The following is a 17,170-nucleotide window of genomic DNA, read 5'->3' as shown; positions in this document are numbered from 1 at the left end:
CTCTTACCATTGAGCAACTTTCCCAGCCTATTTTTTTTTTTTAAGATCTTGAGCCAAGATCTCACTAAGTTGCTCTGGCTATCCTCTTGGTCCCCCAGCCTCTGTCTCCTAAGGAGTTGGGATTCCAGATCTGTTCCATCATTACCTGGTCTTCTATTTTCTCAGTGGGGTGCAAAGAATATTTGCTTAATCCATACTTTAAAAAATTTAAAGTGAAATTAAGTATTGGTCTTTAGCCAGAAGAATTTGAGCTCTATATTCTGGGTGAATTGGTGATAAAATTTCTGTCTCACTACAATGTACTTATTGGTAATGCCTTTGGATTAGAAACAGATATATTCATTGATCTCTTGGAGGAAGAGTTCTTGCTAAAATTCCAGAAGCTGGTAGTTTCATTTTATTAAAAAATTTGCATTTAAATAGTTAATGTGAGAAAATGTATTCCTGGGCAGCTGCAAGAATTTCATAAACTATCTTAGAGTTTAAAATAAGTGATCAGATCTTACATGCTAGTTATTTAACACTGATATATTTCATTCTAAATTTTTAGAAATTTTCACTTTGGTTATTAGCTGAAACTAGTAATTTCGGTATTTATGAAAAATTAATGATTAGGTTAATGATTTTGTAGTTTCTCTAAAAGTCAGCCTGGTTTTCTAGATGCTTCTGTGTGGACTTGCCCAACTTTTGTATGACTTTATGAGATTAAAGAATGTAAATTGAGCATGCTTGGAGGATAATTTGTTAGCATTTTCCTTTACCAATACCTGTGTATGATCTCCCAGTGTGTAGGGGGACAGTATGGTTTTGTGCAGCTTATAAGGAAAATAGTCCTTTTGAAGAAAGAGGGAATAACGATAATCTTTACTTCCTGAAATTTTGACTAAAAACTGAACTTTATACACATTTAACAAAGGAGTCTTAAGATCTGTTTGTCATTCTTAGAGAGATAAGAACCTCGTCTGAGCACCTAGGAACCCTAGTAAAGTTAACTCTTTCATGGAGGGGAGTCAGTTATCTTCTCTGGGAGGCTGCTGAAAATCTGTTTTACATAGCTGTAGTACCACATTTTCAGAACTCAATAAAGATTAATACAAGCTGAGTGTGGTGGTATGTATATATACCTGTAATCTCAGCACTCAGGAGGCTGAGCAGGAAGAATGTGAGTTCAAGGCCAGCCTCAAACATAGTTTGAGGTCAGCCAAAGCTGTATTGTGAGACCCTCTCTGAGAAAAAAAAAGATGATGTGAGACATGCAGAAATTGATAGCTAGTTGAGACTGTGGAAAATAAATACAGGCATGTTTGAAGCCACCGTATTATTGCTTTTAGGAGGTAGTGCATGTAAGAATCTTAATACTTTAGGACAGTTTCTCAGTTCATAATAAGAATAAACATTTCTGAGTTTAAATAACATTTAAGAAGAATTAGTGCTGCTTTCTCTTTTTTTTGGACCGGGAATCCCACTCAGGAGCTTGTGCTTGCCAGGCAGGCACTGTGCCGCTGAGTTATATCCCTCGGCCAAGAAGAATTATTTGTGGAAAGCTAAGTTTTGGAGAATAAATTTCAGAAGTGTAAATTAAGTGCAAATGGAGATTTTAGATTTTTTTAAAAATCAGAAATTTTACGGCCTCGTGAGGAACAACAGTTGAGTTCATCTGGTAACTGTGTTTATCATTTCAGAACCACTCATGAGTTTTTATTTGGAGCTCTTGCTGAACTGGTTGATAATGCAAGGTATGTAGTCTTCCACAATATAATCTGCTTGATGTATAAACTTTTTGGGTCATTGTGACTTATGTTCTCTAAACACTTGAGGAAATATTTCTGTGGTAGCTCTAACTCCTTTGAGGCAGCTTACCACAAAGTATTTTTAATACTTTAATACTTCTTGTTTAACTTAAAATTCATTTATTGCTGTATATGTTTTAGCCAAAAATGGTGAACTTACTACATCTCAAATCACTTTTCCTTGTATATTAGAACAAAGTGATTGTGAAAAGCAGGGAATTGAGGTAGAAGCTTAGGATCAAATTAGTGGGATAGATGACCTGTGATTTTATTTTTTACCAGGACAATACACTCCTGATGTCTTTAAATCTTGGCCAGAATTTTGTATCTTTCCAGAATGTTTTGCTGTGAGGGTACTCCTACTGATCAAAGTCTCTTCTATTACTAGCATCTGTGCTTAGGAGGAGTCACTCTTCAGCATTTTCTTATACTGAATTGACTAGAAGTTTGGGTTCATTTATGGATAAAGATTGTAGTCCAAATAAAAATCCTATTTATAGTTATAGTTTGAAAATATTGTCCCAGTCTTACTGAATGCAGACATAAAATTAAGATTATTTTTAATAATTATTGAAGATTTTTAATGGTCAAGAGTTGACAGTAGTACTTCTAAACTGATCCCCATTTAGTGACTTGCTTGTATTTTTAGTGTCTGTAGAGTTCACCTATATCAGTGATGGTGAACCTTTTCGAGCTTTTAATGATACAAACAGCCTACTGTGGCACGTGTGCCATCAGCTCACCATCACTGACTTATAGTATCACTAACTAGAAAACTCCCATTTTGTTTCAGTATTGTTTGACTTATTTTTCTGTTCAATTAAAAATATTATAATTTAATGGAATTATGTTTGCATTTGCTGCCTGATAACGTAGGACAGAACGTTATATTGTAGTAGGCAGCTTTCTGTGTATCAGACAGTGAACTGGAGATTCCTGGGAGTACGCTTTCCTATTCCTACACACATTTTGCCAATCTTCCTCATATTTTAAAATGTTTTTTCTGTCATTGAGAATAAGTACACATAGAGCTGGGTGAATTTGGGATTTTTTAAAGTTTTTAAAAATTATTATTATTTTTTTACTGAACCCAGGGCCTCATGCATGCTAAACATTCACTCTACAACTGAGCTATATCCTGAGTGGATTTTTTTGCACTTAAAACTTATGAAACTGCCTTGGTTTCCTTCCTTGCAGTCAGTAGAATTAGAATAAATTACTTGCAAGCCTTCATGAAAGCCTTCATTGATGACTGAATCCAGTAGCTGGATTCTACTTGAATTGCTTTAAGTTGCTTTCAAGGTTAAACAGGGTAATGTTGTGGGCTTAGGAATCAGTTTGCTGATTGCAGTGTATAAAGTATTAAGACCCAATTTTTTCACAGGTTGTGGCAACTAATGGTTTTCATTTTCTCTTTAAGTTCTGGTGAGAAAAATGGATGAGTTTTTGGAACATTTTATTATGATTGCAAATGAATGAGAGAAATACATATTTGAGTCATTTCTTAAAGTGTCAGGGGAAACATTCTTACTGATCCTAAGTTACATGTTTTTACCGTGAAATCAGTATTTTAAAAATGTATTCAGGCCCTGTGTGTCATTAAATAATTGGGAGCTTCTAAAGCATTTCACAAGTATAAAAATAAAACTTTAATTTATATAGTATTTTTTATGGCTTCCTGAAAGATTCAGAATACCATGTATTTTGCTGATTGATATTTCCTTGTCACTTAGAACTTTTTTCTTTTTAATTTTGCAGAGATGCTGATGCCACCAGAATAGATATTTATGCAGGTAAGTCAGACTTTAGACCTTGTAATGCCTTGTTCCTCTAATGCACTTTCTACTGCTGTATCCCTAAGAAGAAATGAGTGGGAAATAACTTATTCTTAGAGCATGGAGAGATGGTCATAGGTAGAAATGGGGCAGCCCTGGTCAAGCATGTCATAGAAATCAAGAATATTGGTTTTGAAACTAACATCAGGTATCAAATCTGTGTGCGGAGACAAAAGGACACGGGGTGATGGAGTAAATTAATGTGATATAAAATGACCAAGTACTGGTCATACTGGAAGGAGAGATTTTGGTAGAGTTTCTTTCTGACCACTCCTTGTGAGCACCAGTCCCTACTGGGAAGGTAGCTGGTGTCAGTTGCAGAAAACAGCTGGTAACTGGGTTGGAATTACGTTTGTAGAGGTATTCTCCGGTAGAAGTGTCAAGTAGGAAAGAGTACTGCTTGGCCAGGAATTTGAAGCTTTGATATCCTGTATTGTTTTGGTTGGGTTGGCTCTGATGTTTTATACTAAAACCCTGTTTTTCCTAGAGTGGTTGCAACAGTGGAAGAATTTTTAGTCATTGTGATTGGCTTTTTTTTTTTTTAAAGTAGTTTGCTTTTTGCCAGCTCAGTATTTTTACCAGTGCTTTTTTTTTCTTTTCTTTTTCTTTTTTTTTGTTTTTTAACTTTGAATACTAAAACTTTGGAAATGGAATAGAAGAAGACAGCTTTTAAATCCAGTTTGGTTAGTGTTATATGTTTTCTGAGCACTCTTTCTGAAGTCGCCTGTGAAGTTTGAAGTTGTATTTTGAATAACATTGCCCAGCTTCTGAGAAGTCTGTATTTATATAGGAATATAGAGCTATCAAAGAACCCCTCCCTCATCACAGCCCCACTTCATATATGGGACTGAGCACAAAATTAAGTAGTAATTCTTAGAACCTTTAATGTCATGTAATTATGAAGAATCTCCGTGCCTAATACTACTTGGGAGCAAAGCAAGTGTTCCAGATACCTACATGTCAGCTGTACTGCTTAAATTCTCAAAACCCTCTGTTGAAAAAACTCTGCCAAAGTAGCAGAAATAGGCTTCTTTTATTTTTAGAAGCCGTAACAGGAAAGAAGGGGTATAGTGAAAGAATGTTAGAACATGGCTATGAAGTCTTTGGCCAGATGGAGAGGACTTTCCAAGCCAGATCTGAATGTGCTTTTAGGAGCAATAACAGTTACCTGTGTAAGAAAATAATGACTACTCTAATCATCATCGTGCACATGATAAAGCAGAGAATGGGCCTGTGTTCCAAGAGATGTCAAAGGAACAAATCCGAATAGCTAAGTCAATAGTTAGAAGAAATTTTTTTAAAACGTCATCTCTGCTCCCTCATACCATTTTCAGTGGGTGAATCTCAGCAAGGAAATTCAGTTCTTAACACTCTGAATGCAGAAGAACAGTTGGATATTAATTTAAATGGAAACGACTTAGTGTGTATTTATTCTCTGCTCAGTGCTACTTTTGTGCTTTGGGAAAAGTCCAAAGAGGATCAGATGAGGCCTTTTCTCTAAGAACTTTGTTTCTAATTGGAGATAATGAGCATAGTACTGATGATTAAAGAATGATAACTAGATCTTGAGGGAACAGTCGAGACAGTTAAGGATTAAGTGGTGTGATAGGAGCAGTACCATAGTGTTTTGGAAAAGGGCTTGCTTTACTTTTAAGTACCTTGGGATTAGGATTCTTGGCTGAGGCATCCTTAATTTCACATTTTTCTACCTCAGTGCCTTATTAATGCTTTCAACAGGAGAAATAAAACAATAATGTCACTAATCTTAATCTGTAAAGTTCTTGTTGGTACTCATTATCTCATGTTTTGAAATTGAATTGCTGTAGAACTTGGAAATCTCCCAAGCATCAGATTTGAAGTCACTCTAAAAATCACATTTTAAATGCTGCCTTTCAACCTAAGAAGGGCAAGAAAGGAACCAGCCTTTCAAAGTACAGAAGTATACATTTGTCCAAAGTATTCTTATTAGTTAGAACTAAAGCATGATGATATGCCTGTCAGAAGTAGACTGTAGTTTTTTATTGGCTTTCTCAATGTCTTGGTTTCTTTTCTTGCTGCTGAGACAAAATACCCAACCCTCAAAGTTAAAGGAGGAAAGATTTATTTGGTTCACAATTTGTAGAGGTTTCAGTTCATAGTGGGCTGGCCCGAGGGCAGAGTGGCATCGCAGAGTAACATCACAGAGGAGAAACAGTTCATGGCAGGCAGAAGGCAGCAAAGCAGTGAAATAATATTAACAAGCCACAACCCTCTTTCTGTTCCTTATATTTTATCCAGGATACCCACCCTTAGAGTAGGTATCACTCACATCCAGGAGGGCCTTCCTGTTATCTACTCCCAGAACTGCCAAACCAATCAGTGGACTAATTTAGTGATCACATACCCTTGATCCCAGCATTATACACTTTAGATCTAGCCATCTCTGAAAACCCCTACCTATGATCACATGAGGCTTTAGGGGGACATCTATATATATGCCATAACATTCAACTTTCTGTTATGTTCTCTAAAAAGATTCCTTTTGTAATGCCAGGGTGATACTTAAGTAAATGGAAAATTGGTCAGAACAAATGAAACTGACATTAGTACTGCTCATTAGTGTGAATGAAACTGAAGTTTAGATTGCAGAATATGATGAACAACTTGGATGCCATTACATAATAGCCTCTGGAAAGGACATCATTATATCATTGCTTTTTTTAATTTAAGCTCCATTTTATCTCCTTTTACCCACCTCCCTCTTTTTCCAAATTAATGAGAGTCATTGGTGGCGGGATGTGTGGCTTGGGGAAGTCAAACTTGACCATGTTGGAGTAGAATCTATTAAGATAAGTGATCTGTTAAGATTAAGGGATCATATCTGCATTGTTAGTGGCTCTTTGCTTCACAGGGGGCCAGGCATATAAGTGGTCCTCACTAAATAGTTATCAAATAAATGAGTCACTTACACACATATTATAATCAAGCAAAGATACTACACTGCCTATATACAAGGTTAAAGAAGTTACTGCTGAATTATCTAACTGATCTTGGCCCTGATGTAGCACTGCATGTGACTGGACCTGAACACTACTATCCATTTGCAGGATGTCAGTTACTATGTGGCCAAGGGAATTTCCCTCCAGTATGAGTGTTTTATGCTTACAAACTACATTTAAAAGTTTTGAAATGGAGTCCTTGAGTCAGAAAAAGGTTCCAGATCTACTGTTAAGTGATGATTATGTGCTGAGACATTTTAGCCTATGAATCCTGTCCTAATACAAGAGCTTAGAAAGTGACCTTTTTGATAGTTTTCAAAAAATGCCAGTAATCTGTGGGTGCTTCTCAGGTACACGTGGCTCAAACCAATTTCTAGATCCCAGGACAGACCTCTATGCACATTTTATGCGATAGTGTGCAGCAAATGACTCTAGAGTTGTAACACTTTTTCAGTCATGCTCTGCGCGTGATCCAGTTTGAGGCTCCATATTACACTTTGCTTCTATCAGATGGAAACTCTGATGCTATTTTGTACTTTTTATATACTTGTCCCTGCTTGCCACATCTCATTTGAATTCCTTAGACTCTGATGAGAGGCATTGCCACAGGGAGAGATTTTGTTATCCACCAGTTGTACTACAGGAAGATCTTCACTCTTGAACTTTCAGCAGGCACTTGTAATTAATGTTCAGCTTCCTGAACATAAAGTGATACTTGAAAATCTCTGTGCTTTATAGCTCTTCTGAAATTGCATTTTAAATTACATTAAGTAGGCAGTAACAACTCACTTGAAGTTTTAGCCTGAGGGGAGGACAAAGAGTATTTTAAACAGATTGGTTAGCATAGATAGTTGTACAAAGTTGGTGAGCTGCTGCTTCAGGAAGTCTAAAAAGTCTTGTTAGGGACTGCAGTCTTAGGCTTGGACCTTATACAGACCGCCTTCCTTCTATTAGAAGTGCTCCTTCTATCCCTGTGCCAAGCAGTGGGCTATGAACAGCATCTAAACTTTGGAGGTTGGTGTTAGTGGTACCCCCTATGGCTTGTGTGAGTCTTTGCCTCACTTGTGTCTCACATCCATCTCTTACTGATTCTGCTTCCCTAATTCCAAAGCTAATTTTTCCATTGCTCACCTAGTCTTAATTGAGTCAAAAGCTCCATGGAAACAAGTACAGCCCTCTTCTCCATTTGGCACTCTTGTCTTCACTGTCCATGACATTCTGGACCCATGACTGCTTCGGGTTACAACTTATTGAAAGAAGTTCTTCATCTACCTACCAGAATAGCAGCCTGTTGTATGTGTATCTTGTTGCCCAAGAAGCCCTACCACAGCTGCTGTACACGTTATTACTAAGGGACTGTTCTGCTTGTAATGAAGGAGATCTAGCCGGGAACTAGGTACCTATCACTCCTTTCAAGAACCCATAGCTAACAGGGGATATGATTATGAATACACATATTCCAGAAACTGTAGTGACCCTGGGGGTCATCATATATAGACACTAATTCATCTTTTAGGTAGTAACTGCTGCCACTATATTCCTTACCATGTCTGGCTTCATCACTTTGTCTCAAGGCTGTTTTAGACTTAAAAGGGGAAGGTCGTCTTTTGAGTTTGTGCTGTGTTGATAAGGTATAATATGTACTAGTTGGAATACTTTAGTGGTTTGTGATCTGTGGCATAGGGCAGAATTGACAATAATGCAGTTAGAGAAAGGCAGAAGGACAGTTGAGGTATATGTGAAATACATGCATATTCAGTGGTCTTAGGTGTGGTTAGGTGCTGGCCTGGATAGTCCCTGACCTCCTTGTAGATTTTCTCAAGCTTTATCTTGAACTAGAAGGCACTGGAGAATAAATAGCCCAGTAATGGCAACTGCTTCTTTTACAGAAAGGCGAGAGGATTTACGAGGAGGGTTTATGCTCTGCTTTTTATCAATAATTCAGTTCATACCCTCAAGGGTCCTAATGCTAGCTAGGAATGTTAGTAGCTTGGTTTGATATGACCCTTTAGGTTCAAGCTTCACACTGATCCACTTTCTGTTCATACCCCTGGTGCCACCCTCTCTTGGATAATAAATAGCCCAGTAATGGCAACTGCTTCTTTTACAGAAAGGCGAGAGGACTTACGAGGAGGGTTTATGCTCTGCTTTTTGGATGATGGAGCAGGAATGGATTCCAGTAAGTGATGAAGTGATTCCATTTCTTTGGGGGAGGATGTAGCCATTTTTATGAAGCACTACATAAATCTGTTTTTCTGTGGCCTCACTGTTGGGACAGTAAGATTCACTTGGAGCGTGAAGCACCTATTGCAACATTTGAGGCTTAATTCTACTTTATATCTGTTGAGTCTTGTCCTGACTTGGGAAATAGGGTCTGAATGACAGTCTTCAGTTAGTCAGATTACCTGTCTCTTGACATTGTATCTAGTTTGTAGAACATTCTAGAGCTATAATTACCGAGGCCCCTCCTAGCCTGTTTACCATGTTCTGGTAACAGCACACAGGCCAGTCATAGTGCTGGTAGGCCAGACAAAGGTTGTCTCCTTTTGCCTCATGATTGCAAATTTTCTTAGAGGTGTTCAGCAGACACATAGCTATGCTTTAGCAAGGCTCAGACCTTTTACTTTGAGAAATATAGGAGAGAAATGCTAACTTTCACTTTTTTCTGTGTTTGCCACTTCAGGTGATGCTGCCAGTGTGATCCAGTTTGGGAAGTCAGCCAAACGAACACCTGAGTCCACCCAGATTGGACAGTATGGGAATGGGTTAAAATCGTAGGTATACTGGAAGCCTGTCACGGGGCTCTTCTGTCCTCCCCTTTGTCCTCTATGACTAACTCTGGAACAGTAGGAAAGTCAGAAAGGAATGATTTGTGGGTAGCTTACCAACTGTTATCCGCTGAGTTTGCTCCACAGTATGAACCTCCAAAACAAGTTGTGGTGGCAGAGGCTGTGGGTTTCTTTTGGCACTGTGTGCTAGAACTGTGCTTCATCTTTAGGAAAATTCTTGTATTAGCTCTGTGGTTGAGGATGTGAGTTGTTCTTGTGAGGTTGTGATATGTCTGAAGTGGTGAGGTGGGTCATCTCATGGTGTAGTGTTCCTGAGCACCTGCTGTATGTCAGGGTTTGTGCTCGGCACTGGGGATCCAGTGTGAGGAAGAGACATAAGTCCTCCCTCCTGGAGGATCATGCCGTTTCTCTTTACATATCCTGTAAGCTCTTATGGCAGGGTCCCACCTACTATCTTCACATCCCTTGGGATTTCTCCCTTAGTACTTGGTTCCCATTTGTTTAATGTTTGGAATGTGTTGTTCTGGTTTTGAGTGAAGCCCCAAGAGAAAGGTTTCTATTTCTGAAATGCTCACTTCCAGCTGTACATACCTTTGGGTGGAATAAGATTTAGTGGAATTGGAGTTTGTGCAGATGGAATTATGAGTCACATTTCTAGTCTTGGTGTAGAAACATGTTTTGCTTGAGAGAGGGTGGCGGTTTTATCTGTCAACAGCCTTGGTCAGGCTTCTTGTGTACTGAGCTGCACTGAGCGTGGGAGGAGAGTGCTTCCAAGGAAATCAGGTGCCTGGTTCCTAGACTTTGTGATTTCTCTCTCAGGGCAGGAACCAAATGGTAATGACAAACACTATGTGCCCTGCAGTATTGCTAAAAGTGGATGATTGCTTTTAGTCTACATGGTAGCCTTGTGATATGCAGGTACTATTCTCATTTTCAGATGAGGTCTGTAGGCATGAAGTGACTTGTTCAGAGGTGTAAAGGTGTGTATGCACAGAGCTGGGATGTGAACCAGGTCTTTGCACAATGGAGGCTGCTGTCCATTTCCTTTCAGTCTGACAAACTAAGGTTTATATCTCATTTCTGTAAGCTCTGGCTTCTTCTGGAGATTGAGATTAAGCTTGGAGTGGTGGTACACGCCTGTAATCTCAGCACTCCAAAGGCAGAGGCAGGAGGATTGCCACAGGTTTGAGGCTACCCAGGGCTACCCAGTGAGTTCAAGGTCACCTTGAAGTACATAGTGAGACCCTGTCTCAGAAAAGGAAAGTGTGATTATAATATATACCCAATAGGTTAAGGATGAAATTCTGTCATTGCTGTGAGTATCCCTACCTTAGTTTCTGGCTTTTAGTTTTCCTTGGATTTTTGCATGGCAGAATCCCTGGTCTGTTTCAGTAGTCTGGGTATGAATCGTCTGTGCTCCCAGTGAAACTTCCCTTGGAATTTCTGATAAAGGTGATCTGAGTCCCCCAAAAGTAAAGGAGAAATCCTGATTTTCCTGTGGACTGTGGGTTAGCCTCTTCTGTCTGGTCCACTCAGTATTGTGGATTGTTTCACCTGTTTATTGAGAAGTAGGGTTCTAACCTCTGACATTCTCCCTTAGAAAAGGAAATTTAGGAAGAAATAATGTGATTCTGAAAGTCTTTAGAAGACTGAAAAAGGATGTCCAGACATTGCGAGTGTTATCATTAACATAGATGATTTTTATGAAGGCCTCGTTGAAGTAGTGCCATCTAGTGTTCGGAATAGAAAGCACACTCAACTTTATAGCAGAGCAATTTGTAAGCGCTATATCTTGGAAACAACCTAAGTGTACATCAACCAAGGAATGGATAAGAAAGATGTGGTCTTTTCATACAATGGAGTACTATTTAGCCATAAAAAAGGATAAACTTGAGACATTTATGGGCAAGTGGATGCAATTTGAGACCATACTCATAGGTAAAATAAATCAGACTCACATGTATGAACATCATATTGGTTCCCTGGTGTGAGAATCTGAAAGAGTAAGAAAAGACCAAAATGTACAATAAGTATTGTGAAATGGGAAGAAATTGTTCAAGAGGAAAGAGGAACTAGGCTGAAGGGTGAAAGGAAAAGGAGAAAAAATACCAGATAGTTATACTACTAATTTCTCTTAGGTCACTGAAAAGAAAGGTTTGTGCTAATACTTTCTGATTTTTTTGTCTTTTTGAGACAGGGTCTCACTATGCAGTTTAGGCTGGCCTTGAGCTCACTCTGTAGCCGAGGCTGGTGTCAAACTTGCAACGATCCTCCTGCCTCAGCTTCCTGAGTGCTGGGATTACAGGCATCCGCTGCCACACCTGGCTGTGCTAATACTGTTCGGAGAATTTTTTATGCCCATATCTTGTACTCTGAATAACTACTTTGAAGATAACAATACACAGTATATTAACTATTGTTGTTTTCCTATTATTCTGTTACAAAACTTTATTTTTTCCATAAAAGATAGCACAGTCATTTTTAAATTAATGCAGTTGAAAAAGTTCCAGGAGAAAGTGATTTGTAGTGAGATTAGGGCTGAGAAGCAGGAAAACCAGCAGTTTTTGCTCCTCATGCCCTATTGTCAGGATCAAAGACAGAGGAAATAAAGACACAGAGTTTTTGGCAATTTAGAGCAAGGGCAAACTCTGACAGAGGGAAAATAATGTGCCTCCTTTTGCTACCTGCAAGTTTTGGAGAGGAAGGAACACTGAAGTTGAAGAGGAAAAAGCCTGCCAGCACCTTGGGTACTGGAGGAGAAACAGTACTTGGCAGCCCCCAGGACATCTCTAGAATGTCCTGGGAGCCTTCCTGAGTGTTTGGGGAGATGGAGCATGGCACTCATTTGTGTGCTTGGCATGCCAGTCTCGTTTGCATTTGCACTGAGAATAATGAGACCTTCCACCTTCGTCATCTCCCTAGGGTATTATGAAGACTAATGAGGTAATAGCTGTAAAGCCCCAGAAGCTGTTCAGAAGAAAAGAGCTAAACAGCCTCATTGTTGATTGGGAAGTCCTCCCACTGGTACTTGGCTCTGCCCTGTTTTCTGCTGCCTAGAAAGGCCTGTCCCTGCCTGTTCTTCAGAAGCTGTACCATGACCGAACAGGAAGGAAGCAGTTGATTCCTCCAGACGTTTTGCCTTGTGGAAGTCAGCCTCAAGGCACAGTTCCCAGAAACGGGCTACTTCCAAAAGTAGCGATCTGCCAATATTATTAGTGGGCTTGAGGTGGCAAAGCAATTCTGAGACCAGAGATAGTTGTTTTTATCAGTATTGACCCACATGAGGCCTCCTTGAACATCATTGTGTTTTTTTGCCTTCTACATTTGGCTGTGTTGGGTTCATACTGCTACGTGGAGAACTTCTGAGCTTAGGCACTGGGATGTTCCCTTAGTGGTCCTGTTGCTGTTTGATCAGTGGACATGAGGGCGTGTTTCTGTCAGTGAAGGAAAAAATGAGAACTGCATGTGATCTGCATAGAAGGTGACGTGTTGAAGGTATTAGCTACTGGAGTGGAACCTGCTGGTGGCACAGACAGAAGACACAGAAGCTCTTGTGTGATTGTGATGAACCCAGAGGTCAAGGGTAGCAAGGTTACTTGTTAGTGTTGTAGCAACAAGCCGGGAGTGAGACTGACCTGGGGCCTTTGGTCAGCAATGAGTACATCCTAAAAGGATGGTAAGAGAGCCCTGAATGGAGGATAAATGTGGCAGACAAGGTTAAAGAATAAGTAATTAAAGCAAGGACTCTTGGGTGAGTGATGAGGGAACAAGGGCTGAGGAACTCAGTTCAGGGACTGGGATAGACAGGCCTTCAGAGAACCTTGCAGAGGCGGTTTCCATCATGTCCAGAAGGGGGGCTACTCCTTTTTTAGATGGGCTTTGAATTTCTGGAAGAATAACCTTTTTTCTGCTTCCATTTCAGGGGCTCAATGCGTATCGGGAAGGATTTTATCCTCTTCACTAAGAAGGAAGATACCATGACCTGCCTCTTCCTGTCTCGCACCTTTCATGAGGAAGAAGGCATTGATGAAGTAGGTCCCATCTTGGTGCCCTGAATCACCATTCCACATTTCCTCAGTCTGCCTAGGCCCGCTGTTACAGAGCCTGTGCCCCCTGTTACAGGTTTAGCTGGTTGAATATATCTATATTAGTTGAGGGGATAAGGCAGATGATACCTTAATGTGAGAGGAAGTGAAATTTTAGAGCACTTTAGAGAACAGCTATCTTATTTCTGAGAAGGAGAACATCAAATGGCAGGAACTAAGAGTTGGAGCTGCAGCTTGCATGGTCTGTGGAGGCTGTCACCATGAAGAGCTGTGTTATCAGCGGGAGTATTTTGGGCTTCCCTGATTATGGTGGAGATAGGAGCTGGCAGTAATGATGGAAATAGCAGTGTCTTTCCCATGTGATGATGATACTATAAAATATGTTACAACTGTATTTTTCCTTTTAAGGAAATGTGTTGTTCTAACTGCATAAATTGGAAACTATGAATTCAGACACCTTCAGGGCTTGAGCAGGTATTGAGACCAGAGGAGTATATGGAAAACATCTGTATGAGCTTGTTAAATGGTAGCTGCCACTTGGTCTCACTTTGGGAGTGGCTGCTATACAGTGCCAGGGGTTATTACTATGCTGGAAAAAGTCTTAGTCCAGAGTGTTCTAGTATAAAATACTTTGGACAGGGTGCAGTGGTATGTAACTGTAATCCCAACAGCTAAAGAGGCTGGGGCAGGAAGATCATAAGTTTGAGGCTAGCTTGGGCAACTCAGTGAAACTCAGTCACAAACTAAAAGATAAAAAGGGCTGTGGTAGAGCTCATTATGAAGACCCGGGTTCAGTTTCTAATACCACCAAATAAATAAAAACATTTTGGTAATTAATTACTTTGTAAGTGAAACACATGCCAACCAATTCTCCTTGTGGCCTGCTGGCTCCAGTGTCTGCAGAGTTGTTTCTTGTTGGAGCAGTTAGGAAGTTCTCTGTTCTGTCTAGCCTCAGACTTGACACTTTTCACCTCTCTGGTAAGTAATAGAGGCCAGAGTTTGAGAGACGGGGCTGAGAGGTTCTGTGCAAGAAATTCATGGCTGTTACATAAGCAGATGATTGAATTCAGAGTTTCAGTCTAATTCCTCTCTGTTGGTTAGTTGTAATTGACTCTGTACTGGTCCTGTTGAGATCTGAGCCTTAATCATAGCAAACTAGGGAATGACAGGCTGTTTTTTCATACAAGCTTTACTTAGCAAGGCAATGGGTTTGTTCTCCTTTTTGGTGCAGTGTATTAGTTCATTCAGCATTCTCGGACCGACAGATTCACTGCAGTTGGGAAAGAGCAGACTTCGTGGGGGAGGCAGGACAAAAGGGCATGGGCTGGGCTGGGATGTTCAAGACAGTGGAAACAGCCTGCTCAAGGCACTGAGGGGAGGTGAAGGCTGTAGGAAGGGATTGACAGCCAGACCTATGGTGGCTTCTGTAGATAGGGAGGGTCAAATTGGGCTTGAACTCAGGGCTTTGTTGAGTGACAGGGACTTTTAAGAGTATGCCAGTATCAGGTTGTGTTTAGAGAGGCCTGTGTGTTGATTAGATTAGAAAGATTAGGTGGGTGATTGTTGGAGTGGACCAGCTTATAGGCCCTTTCTGTGTGGTAACCTGTTGGGTCTCACAGCAGGGAGGTAGGAGAAATGGGTGGAATCATCATCTCTTTAGGATGTGGGTCCTACAGATGTGTTGATTTATCAGGGAGGAGGAAAAGAGAAAGGAGGGGTTTTGCAGGCTCTTGAATGGCAGTTGGGAGTAGTGGGCTGCCTGGAGCTGGAACAGAATGGAAGGAGGGCAGTCTGAGGTAGGGAGAGCATAAGTTTGTTCTGGACATGGGAAGTGAAGCATGGGTCTGTAGTTTGAGGGAATTCTGGGATTGTTGATAGCAAATGAGCTCAGTGAAAGAAGCGAGTAGAGAGAGAAGAGGACATGGGGTCTAGGCAGGTGAACATCAGAAGGTAAATGGGAGAAGGAGGTGGCACACAGGAGAGTGGTGAGAACGGCAGAAAACCAGGAGAGTGATAAAATTGAAGTTGTCCAGAAAGAGTGATGGGTGGTCAGTGAGATTGATTACCCTTGGTTTAAAGTGATGCCATTGTCACCTGGAACTGCTCTGAAGAGTGAGAAATACAGAGTAAAGGTACAAGTTTGTAGAACGCAAATGGAACTGAGATGCTTTGGGGGAGAAGCTGGGTTGAAATTTTTTCCTTACTTGGTGCTAGAAGGTCACTATTTTGGATTATACTCTAGTGTGAACTCAGCCAAGATTTTAAAATAAGATCATTTTTGGCTGAGGAGGAATGTGTCCAAACCAGCCCTAAAGTTGAATGCTTTCAATACAAATCTTTTTAGAAACAAGTGGTATCTCAGAACTACTAGTAGTTTATCACCCCTGGCACTTGTTAAGATACAGGACCCTTTGTTTTAAGGATAGGCCATCTGAGGTCAGACCCCTAAGGGGCCTCAACTAGTTTGCTGTGTAGCTGGAATCCTGGCAGCTGGCCTTTTGCTGGGCTTGGAGAGAGCTGCTAGGTTGGAGGAAGAGGGAGGAGCATGGTAAGGCCATTGGGGAAGTGGTGTTTGAGGTAGGGTTTTCTTCAGAAAGAACAGAATTTTCTAAAGCACTACTCAGACATAAACTCAAATGCCATATATGAAGAATGTATTAAAATATATGTACAGTTTAGAGGGTTAACTACAAAGTGCAAACACCCATGCAGTTACCATTATGGACAAAGGTTAAAGTTACCAAGAGCCATCACCAATCATATTTATTATTGTGCCCTTTTTGGGGATGACTATTGCCTTTTTCTGTAGTTTGTCACCTGTGTATATGTTCCTAAATAGTGGTTTAGTTTTCCCTATTTGAGTTTTATATAAATGAACTAGTACTATAGATACTGTTAGATCTGCTTTCATATAATGTTGTGTTTATGAGACTCATTCACATTGATGCTACTAGTAACTGAGTTTGTTCATTTCCATTACTGCATAGTATTTTATTGTATAAATATACCACAGTTTTAATTAGCCACACTCTAGCAGATATTCAGGTTCCTATACTTGTTTACTGATACGTATGTGCAAAAGTTTTTCCTAGGGTATTTACCCAGGGTTGAAATAAGTTATGTCATGTGTGTCTTTAGATATCACTAGATAATTGCAAATATATTTTTCCTAGTGGTAAGAGTAGCATTTTTACCAAATTAAGAAAATGGCCAGGGACATCCAAATAGGGAACTGCCCTGACAGAGATCCTGGGGCATAAACCAGCATATTTTGAGAGGAAATAGTATCTTGAGGATGTCTCTTGGCACAGGGCTAAAGCCATAGAGGCTTTGGTGCCAGATGTCAATGTTGGGCCTCAGCTTGAAGCAGTATAGAGCCACTGGGGAGGGACAAAATAGCTGCATATTTTCAGGGGAGGTGGTTCTAGGGTCTCACGGTGTCAGCCTTTGCTCACTTCCAAGGTGATAGTCCCATTGCCCACCTGGAATGCCCGGACCAAGGAACCTGTCACAGACAATGTGGAGAAGTTTGCCATCGAGACAGAACTCATCTACAAGTATTCTCCCTTCCACACTGAGGAGGAAGTGATGAACCAGTTTATGAAGATACCTGGGGACAGCGGTAAGTAGGTCTTGAGCCTGCCAAACCTAGAATCTTGGAGCTCCAGGGCCACAAGTGGTATGGGGGATAGGCCAGGTGTGCCTGGCAGAATGAAAGGAAGATTTCTGTTC

At 40.4% G+C, this 17,170-nt stretch overlaps 1 protein-coding gene and 1 long non-coding RNA gene across 6 annotated transcripts in view; one reads left to right on the top strand and one right to left on the bottom strand.

Moving 5' to 3' along the window:
• The window catches only part of LOC102028496, a 49,438-nt gene that overhangs the window by 5,614 nt on the left and 26,654 nt on the right, over positions 1-17,170 (bottom strand). Inside the window, exon 3 of one of the 2 annotated variants that reach the window (XR_001236288.1) lies at positions 11,351-11,387. The exons of the other annotated variant lie outside the window; for it this stretch is intronic. This is a non-coding gene — a long non-coding RNA (uncharacterized LOC102028496). Of the gene's footprint in view, positions 1-11,350; positions 11,388-17,170 lie in introns of those variants that run through there. 2 annotated transcript variants of the gene reach the window in all.
• The window catches only part of Morc2 (MORC family CW-type zinc finger 2), a 39,759-nt gene that overhangs the window by 6,623 nt on the left and 15,966 nt on the right, over positions 1-17,170 (top strand). For all 4 annotated transcript variants that reach the window (XM_005396286.2, XM_005396287.2, XM_013520325.1 and 1 more), the window contains exons 2-7: positions 1,683-1,736; positions 3,549-3,583; positions 8,714-8,782; positions 9,287-9,377; positions 13,315-13,423; positions 16,901-17,060. In XM_005396286.2, the coding sequence (XP_005396343.1) occupies positions 1,683-1,736; positions 3,549-3,583; positions 8,714-8,782; positions 9,287-9,377; positions 13,315-13,423; positions 16,901-17,060 (518 nt within the window). The remainder of the gene's footprint in view (positions 1-1,682; positions 1,737-3,548; positions 3,584-8,713; positions 8,783-9,286; positions 9,378-13,314; positions 13,424-16,900; positions 17,061-17,170) is intronic.

Source organism: Chinchilla lanigera, unplaced genomic scaffold, assembly GCF_000276665.1.
Source record: "Chinchilla lanigera isolate Chin_1 unplaced genomic scaffold, ChiLan1.0 scaffold00054, whole genome shotgun sequence".
Taxonomy (NCBI): Eukaryota; Metazoa; Chordata; class Mammalia; order Rodentia; family Chinchillidae; genus Chinchilla; species Chinchilla lanigera.
This window is presented reverse-complemented; position numbering and strand designations above follow the sequence as displayed.